General features: G+C 48.2%; 2 protein-coding genes across 4 annotated transcripts in view; one reads left to right on the forward strand and one right to left on the reverse strand.

Moving 5' to 3' along the window:
* Window positions 1-4,025, forward strand: part of SEPTIN8 (septin 8) — a 27,631-nt gene extending 23,606 nt beyond the window's left edge. For 2 of the 3 annotated variants that reach the window (XM_033181262.1, XM_033181265.1), the window contains exon 10: window positions 2,656-4,025. In XM_033181262.1, the coding sequence (XP_033037153.1) occupies window positions 2,656-2,821 (166 nt within the window). In that variant the 3' untranslated portion in view covers window positions 2,822-4,025. The remainder of the gene's footprint in view (window positions 1-2,655) is intronic. The other variant, XM_033181263.1, reaches the window with a different exon arrangement.
* Window positions 3,190-7,467, reverse strand: CCNI2 (cyclin I family member 2). Its single transcript, XM_033181270.1, is given in 5 exon segments — window positions 3,190-3,985; window positions 5,419-5,493; window positions 6,373-6,504; window positions 6,921-7,267; window positions 7,270-7,467. Coding segments are annotated over 5 exon segments (846 nt in total). The 5' UTR covers window positions 7,349-7,467; the 3' UTR covers window positions 3,190-3,772.
* Between the last annotated feature and the right edge of the window lie 1,797 nt (window positions 7,468-9,264).

Genomic DNA, 9,264 nt, shown 5'->3' on the forward strand with positions numbered 1-9,264 from the left:
TCTCCATTTTCTTCACCAATCCCTGCCTTTCTATAGGTGGGGTCAAAAGGAAAATGGATTGTATCCATATTTCTCCCTGAGAAGTGTTCCCCAATCTCTGAGTTGAGGTGGGATAGGAGTTCCTAATGTCAGAAAAGAATATTAGAGGGAAATAGGATGGGATCTGGGGCCTCAAGGCAAGCTTGAAAAGCAGATAAGACTTTTTAAAATCCATAAGTGGGACTTTGGCAATACAAAAGTGAGCTTCCCTATAGAAGAGTTCTATCATTTACAGAAAGTCAGAGCAGAAGGTTGTCTCTTATCCCAGTCCTGGGACTCACAGGTCTACCCTCTGCTTTCTCCAAGAGGTTGAGTTGGATCAGCTCTCAGAATCTAGCTCACATCCAGAGCCACCTGGTTAAGCAGCAGATGTCTTCCAGCAGTTCCCCAAAGCCCGGGACACCCAAGCTGGTGTGGGCCCTCGGGATGTCCTCCTGCCTTATGCACTGTGGTCCCACTTACACTGGAAGGAGGCAGAGGGCACTCACGGCCACCACTGGAAGCTGTGAGCAGCATGGCCTCAGCATCTCCATCTGTAAGATGGGTTCTGGACTAGAGGAGAGTTCTTGATATGACCTAGGAGATAGTGTTCCAAATATATCTGACTCTCACAAGCCTAAATGCATGGTAGCTCAAAATAAGATTCATACAGGATTGGAAGCAATTAAAGTTTAATTTTAACAAAAGCTCCAGCAAGCAAAAGTGTGTCAAGAAAAAATAGAGATGTATACTAACTCTATAATATAGACAATTATGGTATATCTAGCCCTTGACCACTTTGCACCTAGTAAATCATTCCCTTCCCACACCATGGCTTGGCACATTTAAACACACACACACACACAGCCACCATAGTTCAGAGTGGAAGACTTCACAAACCACCTCTGAATGTGTAGCTCAGTCATTCATGTCCCCAACACAACTTACACAGCCCCAGCTGGCATCTGTGTCAGCTGCACTCCCCTGCTCAGAGAATGGCTCTGTGGTAGCACAGCTTGAGAGAAGCAGCTGGCTCCTCCTCCTGGCAGCACTGTGGTTGGAGCAGGCTTGGCCTCAGAACCTGCTCATCCCAACAAAGCACTCAGAGCTGTGCCTTCCATCACAGGTGTTAGCCTAGAATACCCATTCATTAGCACAAAATCCCTCTAGTTAAACTAATAACTGAAAACACTTTGCTTAAGAGTAACAAAGGAAAGATATGTCTAAAGTTTGCTCAAGTTACATTAAACAAAGCATACTTTATAATCCAGTCCTTGTAAAAAGAAGACATAAGCCATGGCCATGGTCAGGTAAATGTGTCTGCAGAGACTGTCCCATGTTAGGAGTTGCAGGCAGGGTAGTTGGGACTGGAAGCACCGCATATATGTTTGGGATAAGCCTGGGAAGTTGGAAGGACCTGGCCAGCTCTGGCAGGTAGAGCAGCAAGAACTGGTCAGAACTAGCCCCAACCCTTCAGCCCTGAGCCAGGCCTGCCTCTTGGTCTCATATTCCAGTGCTCTCAGGGGCCAATGCCAACTCTTGCTGGAGAAGGAAGGAAACACAAGCTGCCATTTGAACATTCATTCATACTCCCTGGCTTCAGGCCCAGAGGAAAAAAAGGGGAGGCAGGGCCATAGTCTATCAGACCACCCTGATCCCTACTGACCCCAGCCTGCCTTTCCCCTCCTCGCTTTATTTTTTTTCCAAGGGCTTAGTTGGGACCTTTTTCTCAGTTACTCTTCCAGAGCCACCTTCCCTTTTTACAGGATTAATAACAAGCCAAAGAACTCATGGTAGTCCAAGCAAGGAGTTTTCACATTATGCTCTGAAGGCCCCAGGGTGGAGGCAGAGCGGCTGGTTGGCAGGTGACATAAAGTTGTCTGTGCAGGATGATGACTGAAAACTTCTCAGTTGCTGCATTACAAGTTCCTTGCAGCAGCTGTACTGCATATCACCAACCTATATTAGAATAGAGTGGCCATCTGCAAGCAGAACCATCATACATTCTAAGAAATTGGCAATTGAGTGCCAAAATGTTAGCATGAAGCAAGTTCGGGAAGGTCCAATCACCCAACTAAGGACCACTAATCCTGCCATCTCAGGGACATCCATTTCCAACCTCAGTAAAGTTGTCATTAGTTTAACCATGCATTCCATCCTAACCTATCTGTTCTGAGGGATTCTGACACCCCCCACCCTTGTGCCCCGAGAATGCTTGCCTCATGGTACCCCTGTACCTGGTACCACACACTCGTACAAAGGAGAGGTGAAGGAGTTTAAAATTTATGCTCCCCAGTATTAAGCTCAGGTTGCTTCCTCCTAAGCCAGACATCCCCCTGACCCCCCAGTCCTCTTGGCTACAAGGGCTCCCATTGAGATAAAGATTCTAGCACTCTCAAGAGACCACTCCCATTGGTCCAGTGAAGAGAACACATGTCCCATCTCAAGTGCATACAGCATGGCCAAGTGTGGAAAGCCTAGCCTTTGGGCAGACTCTTTCCAGGGGTATGGCCAGAACATTTTCCAGAGGCCACAAGGGGAAAGGGTACCCCTTTGGGGTCAGAGTGCATCAGCTAAAGGGGCAAAACACAGAGCCTGGTGTGGGGCAAAGTTGATGTCTACCTGTGCTTTCTTTAGCAGATCAGATATAGGAGCACACCAACCGGGCATGAGCCTCTCCAGCTCTAAGGTGATGATGACCAAGGCCAGTGTGGAGCCCTTGAACTGCAGCAGCTGGTGGCCCGCCATACAGTGCTGCAGCTGCCTGGTCAGGGATGCGACGTGGAGGGAAGGATTCCTCTGAGGCAGCAGCTCCAACACATGGGGCCAGCTCAGGACCACCAGGGCATGGAACTGGAGACCATGGTTTTTAATGTTAGAACAGAAAACCCCATACTTTTCATATATCAATGACCAGAAGTGCAAACAATTTGAATTTCCATCAGGGAACATCAAATGTTGCCCAACCCTTTTCATTCCTATCCATGGCTCCGTAAGGGGCTTGAGGCTTAATGCCCACTCTGTGGCCAAGCTGAGCTTCCACCCCAGAGACAAAAAAAAAAAAAAAAAAAAAGAAGAGTCTGCTTTGTGACGTCATTGTTATCAGTGGAAAGTACCTAGATGACAATGTTTCCGTTCTGAAAAATAGAAACATACTATTCAAGACCAAGGTAGCAGAAAAGTTACTTGTATCTGCTTATCATAAGAAACTCTGCAACTTGGCAACAGTGGCCAGTTTTCATAATGAAACAGCCCTTAGTAATTTAATCTTCATGCTTCATAACAAACCAAAACCCCATGAGATTTCCACATTGCATAATTTTGCCTTACTAACAGAATCATATCCTTAAGGATGACCATCATTCCCCCAACTAAAACAAATACAAACTAATGTATGATATTTTTTTAAGTGCCAGATCAATATGGTCTAAAGCCTCAATAAGGATTGTGTGTAGGTGACTAAAGACAGCTAAGTGAATGTGTGTAAAGTGTAGCAAAAGCAGACAGATATTTATGTACAGTATTCATAGAATGGAAAGTTAAATATTTTTGCAGTGTGTATTTAAAAGAGAAACCATAATAGTGCCGTCTAAAAATCTTTGTAAAGTTAATTTAATGTCCTTTAGAAGTGGGAGTCTGGTGGAACTGTGTTGGATTTAAGATACCTTTTCACTCTCCCGTATGTCATGAGCCTTGTGGGTCACCTCACTGTGGTGCATGTGCAAGGGCGTGTACATGCCTGTGCTTTGCCGTCCTATGTTGTAAACAGCTGTTCCAAAGGCACAAACGAGTTTAGGGTAGACTCTGTAAACGCCTCCTTACTCACTATAGTCAAGAAGTCCAGCGGCGTCCCAATATAAAGGTCCCAGTGCAGTCTGTCCAGAATAGCCAGCTCCATCCTTAGCAGCTCATTCGGGGAATAGTCAGAGCCATAGTGCTTTATAAAGTCTTTTACTTGTGGAATAAACTGTAAAAAGAAAATAAAGAGGCCAAAGCCCTACATCATGTCATAGTAGCTTTTGTTTTCTTATCCATGGGGACTGGGCATTCATGACCTTAGTGGAGTTGTCTTCCTGTGGCCTGCCACAGAAAATGCTTCTGAAAGAAATACTAAACCAGATCTTGGCTATCTGTCAAATCCTCAGGTGGTTATGTATTGAACATTACATGGTCCCCCTCTGAAACCAGGTCTTGATCCCCCAACTGCATACTAGCTCATACCCAACAGTGCTTTGGAGGCTGGGGCTGTGCCGTCTCCCCTGTTCAGCTGCAAGAACTCACCCAAAGCTTTCCAGGAGCCATGGGTTCTCCCTATCCCTATTCCTGATCCCTACCATGGGTACTGGGCATACAGAAAAAAACTATGCTTTTGAGCTTCCTAGTCTGTACCAGACAGACACACATTGATAAAACCTATGGGTTTTTCAGCGTCACAACTGCAAACTTCCTTCAACCTTGATTGAAGGTGGTTCAGTTCTGGCAAATCTATGGCTTTTCCCACAGAGGCACTAATGAGACTTGTCTATGAGTAAACATTCAAGTACCAACTATATTAAAGGTTTGATCCTATGTTTTTAGATGGACAGAAGTATTACTATAACATCCAGAAAAAGGGTCACTTGATTTTTAGTTGGACAAAAGCAACTTGGGCATTAATTCTATTCTAATAAACAGGAGTTTAAAACATTTTTATTGAAGGTTTGGAACTGGACACACAACTTCTTCCCTGCCTCATCAGACCCAGAGATCAGCTAAGGGTCACCCCTGCGGCAATGGCAGTGATTTCACCATCCCCAAAATGGGAAAAGTTGGAGGGAGGTAGGAAAGTTTGGAAAGGCTATTAGGAGATGATCTCCTCCTGAACAGATGGCACAGTGAAATTCAGCCATTCAGGCATGCCTGAAGCACTCATGGGCCCTTGTACTTTACCCCCAGCACATGGCCCCCCTGTCCCTCTCAGGCGTCCCAGAGTTCCCAAAGACCAGCTTCATTGACACAGCCAAGTCCTCAAGTCTCAGGCAGCTTTCTTAGACATAATTGCTTGGGGTGGATGTTAAGTCACATGGTTTGGGAGGCCTTTTTCCTTGCTCAACAGCAGATGCCCCTGTTTAGAGAGAGGTAGCATCTGGTATCAACCAGTGAGGCCATATGTATCTGTCAAGAGTTCAGGTCTCTAGGTTTGGTGGGCCAGGACAGTTCAGCTGTTCTACTTGTTCATTTGTGGGGTCTCAAAGTCTGACAAGCCGATGGAAGGGACAGCAGAGATGCTGGCAAGTTGGTGACTTTTCCAAAACATCCACCATATGTGAAGGGCACAGACCTATCATGAAACTGGAGTCCTCCAGTAATACACCCCTATACCTTAAGTGCAGCCCAGTGTGGACTTCCAAGGATGCATACCTCCTGTTCTTCATTAACTTTTGCAGCAAGCCTCAAGGAAGTAATTGTGGCGCAATGTAGGTATTTCTCTTTTACCTGTGTTATGGAACAAACACATTTGAGCAGAATATGAATGCCAGAAACAAACGGAAAAGCATCTGTGTTTGTTTTTTTTAATATACTTTTTTGAGATGGAGTCTCACTCTGTTGCTCAGACTGGAGTGCAATGGCATGATCTTGGCTCGCTGCAACCTCCACCTCCTGATTTTGAGCGATTGTCCTCCCACAGCCTCCTGAGTAGCTAGGACTACAGGCACGGGCCACCACGCCTGGCTAATTTTTGTATTTTTAGTAGAGATAGGGTTTTACCATATTGGCCAGGCTGGTCTCGAATTCCTGACTTCAGGTGATTCCCCCCCCCCCAACCCCTTTGACCTCCCAAAGTGCTGGGATTACAGGCATGAGCCATTGCGCCCAGCCGTTTGTTTTAATAAGCTTTTTTCCATTTTTAAAAGGCTCCATTTCTCCACAAGACAGAATGTTAGTGCCATTTTTAGATCTGACCAATGAGGATGCTCCTGATTTCAGAACTGCAGATGACTGGGCAGTATTCCTTCATTTCGGGACTGACTGGAGGTGGGAAATACGGCACCTTCTCAGGGAACCCAGTCTCATCCTAGCCTCAAGCTGCCCTCGACAGGTCGAGACAAGCACATCCTACCTCATTCCACAGGAAGCCCTTTCCCAGCTACTTCCTCTCACGCTCCCCAAGCCCCGACCCTGATGACCACATGACCCTGAGACAGCCAGTGTAGGATGTGGAGAGGTTCCAAAACCAGCTCTACCACTGGAAGCAAGTTAGTTTATACACCTTGGTTTAAGCATCTGGAACCCCTCACCTCTCAAGCAGGAATGGGGAGCAAAGGTTAGTTTCTTCTTTCACCATCTGCCACCGTCCCTCAGAGGCCTCCCTACCTTCACTGAAATCAGGAGGCGGCTGAAGATGGTGAGGGCCAGGTTAAAAGTGGACTGGGAGAAGTAAAAGATGTTCTGAAGCCGCAGGAGCCACAGCACGACTGACTCGAAGGCATTGCAGATTTCATCCCGCTAGGAAGAAGAGCAGGTGGGGCGAGGAAGGTCGTTAGCGGCCACTCCTGGTCCCCCAGCAGCAGGAGCCTCCTGCTTAAGGTGCCGGCGGGCAGTGAGAAGTCCCCTCCCCTGCAGGCCCGCTGGGAGTAAGCGCCCCGCTGGCGCAGCGGCTCACCCATCACCCCCACCCCGCGCGCCCGCTTTTCGTCGTAGGCCGAGTTCCTTGATTCAAACAGGCCCTCTTCCGAAGGCCCTGCTATCAAGACGCCCTCTTAGAGAGAAGCTGGTGGGTCTAGCCTCTTGCCTCTCTTGAGGGGCCACACCTGGGGAAGCGCCCGGCCTCCAGGTGCAGAACATCGGAGCGCTGGTGCAGGTGGAGGCCACATCCGCCTGCAGTGTGCGCGCAAGGAGGGCCACACTGCAGGGACGGGTACCTGGGGTTTGCCGCCCCGCCACAGGCGCGCCTCGCGGTTTTGGGCCAGCTGCAAGTGGCAGAGCAGCCGGCGCTCGTCAAGATCGCCTTCCAGGTTGCGCGGCTTGAGGGACTGTGGAGCAGGCCGCGGAGCTTGCTCTGGGGCGGCGGCGGAGACCGGGTCTGCGGTTCTCCCGGCCGTCGCCGTATTGCGCTGGGGCCGCAAGGGGACTGTCGCGGACGCCGCGCGGAGGGAAGCCGCTCCGGGCTGGCTGGTCCCAGGGCACCTGCTCCGGGTGCTCGGAGGCAGAGGGGCCTCCCCCGGAGACGGCGGGAGAGGAACGCCCAGGGCTGCTTCCTCCAGACCGCGCCTGGACGCCCGTCTGGGCTCTGGAGTGCCCTGACCTCTGAGCTCGACGGCTGCGGCGGGAACCGAGCGCCCGAGGCCATGTCGTGAGCGGGATCCTAAGTCTGAGTCGCTGCTTAACCCGGCATTTTATAACCCAGCGCCCCGAACACTGCAGCCTGGGGCGCCGCCGGGGGAGGTGGGGAGGCGGGCTCGGCGGGCCCCACCCACAACGCTCCTGGTGGAGCTACCCCTCGCGCACCCGGCCGTGCTTCCTGGGCACTCGCCCCGCAGGTGCGCGGCGCGCACCCAGGACGCGGCAGGACTGGGCGCGCACAGGCGGGTGGCGGACCCCCACCCTTCCCTCCATCCCCGCTGCTGCCTACCGCACGCCTCCTCCACCCTGCCGGCCGTGCTCCCTGCGCCGGTGGGGCGGCTGGAGACTGCGCTCGCCTTAGGCCGGGACTCCCGGCCGCAGACCCTGGGTCTTACCTCATATTACACACTTGGGGACATAAGACCAGGCAAAGGAACAGCGAGAGCGCCCTCCCCAGACAGGCTTGAAATGGAATTCCAGACGCGCTGTGTGACCTCATGCATGTGTCGTGACCTCTCAGAGCCTTGGCTACCTGTTCTCCAAAAAAAAAAAAAAAAAAGTGATAATACTTCCCTCACAAGGTGATTCATTCATTCATATATATATATATATAAAATATTTGTTTATGTATCTATACATACATATATAGCTATAAACGTATAATAAGGAAAATCATACAAATCATATATATGTATATATATACACACATAAATTTTAGGGGTGGGTCTTGCTATGTTGCCCAGGCTGGAGTGCTGTGGCTATTCTCAGGTGTGATCACAACACACTACAACCTCAAACTCCTGGGCTCAAGCTACCCTTACCTTCAACCTCCCAAGTAGCTGAGACCACCATGCCTGGGTCCTAAGTTATATTTTGTTTAAAAAATTCATTACATTAAATGCATATTAAAAATATATGGGAATACCAGAAGGACAAGAAAGAGAGGAACAGAAGAAATATGTGGAACTATAACGACTGAGAATGAATATTCCCAAATTAATGCCAAACACCAAACCACAATCTAGGAAGCTCTGAGAACATTAAGCAAGATAAATGCCAAGAACTACAGCTAGGCATTCCTATTTAAACTGTAGAAAATCAAAAGAAACTATCAACAGAGTCAGCAGACAACCTGCAGAATGGGAGAAAAGTGTTAGCAAATTATGCATTTGACAAAGGTCATAATATCCAGAATCTGTAAGGAACTTAATTAAACAAGCAAAAAACAACCCCATCAAAAAACAGGCAAAAAGACATGAACAGACTTCTCAAAGGAAGATATACAAGCGGTCAACAAACATGAAAAATGCTCCACATCACTAATCATCAGAGTAATGCATCTCACACCAATCAGAATGGCTACTATTAAAAAGTCAAAAAACAACAGATGCTGGTGAGGCTGCAGAGAAGAAAAGGGAATGCTCATACACTGCTAGTGGTAATGCAAATTAATTCAGTCACCGTGGAAAGCAGTTTGGAGATTTCTCAAGCAACTTAAGACAGTACTATTCAACCCAGCAGTCCCTTTACTGGGTATATTCCCAAAAGGAAAATAAATTGTTCTACCATAAAGACATATATTTGCATGTTCATCACAGTACTTGTCACAGTAGCAAAGACATGGAGTCAACCTAGGTGTCCTTCAGTGGTGGACTGGATAAAGAAAATGTGGTACGTATACAACATAGAATACTATGTAGCCATCAAAAAGAATGAAATCATGTCCTTTGCAGCAAACATGGATGTAGTTGGAAGCTATTATCCCAAGCAAATTAACCCAGGAACAGAAAATCATATACTACATGTTCTCACTTATAAGTGAGCATTGAGTACACATGAATGTAAAGATGGCAATAGTAGACACTGGAGGCTACCAGAGCAGGGAGGGAGGGAGGGGACAAGGGTTAAATAACTATGGAGTAC

Source organism: Trachypithecus francoisi, unplaced genomic scaffold (assembly GCF_009764315.1).
Source record: "Trachypithecus francoisi isolate TF-2019V2 unplaced genomic scaffold, Tfra_2.0 Lachesis_group2, whole genome shotgun sequence".
Taxonomy (NCBI): Eukaryota; Metazoa; Chordata; class Mammalia; order Primates; family Cercopithecidae; genus Trachypithecus; species Trachypithecus francoisi.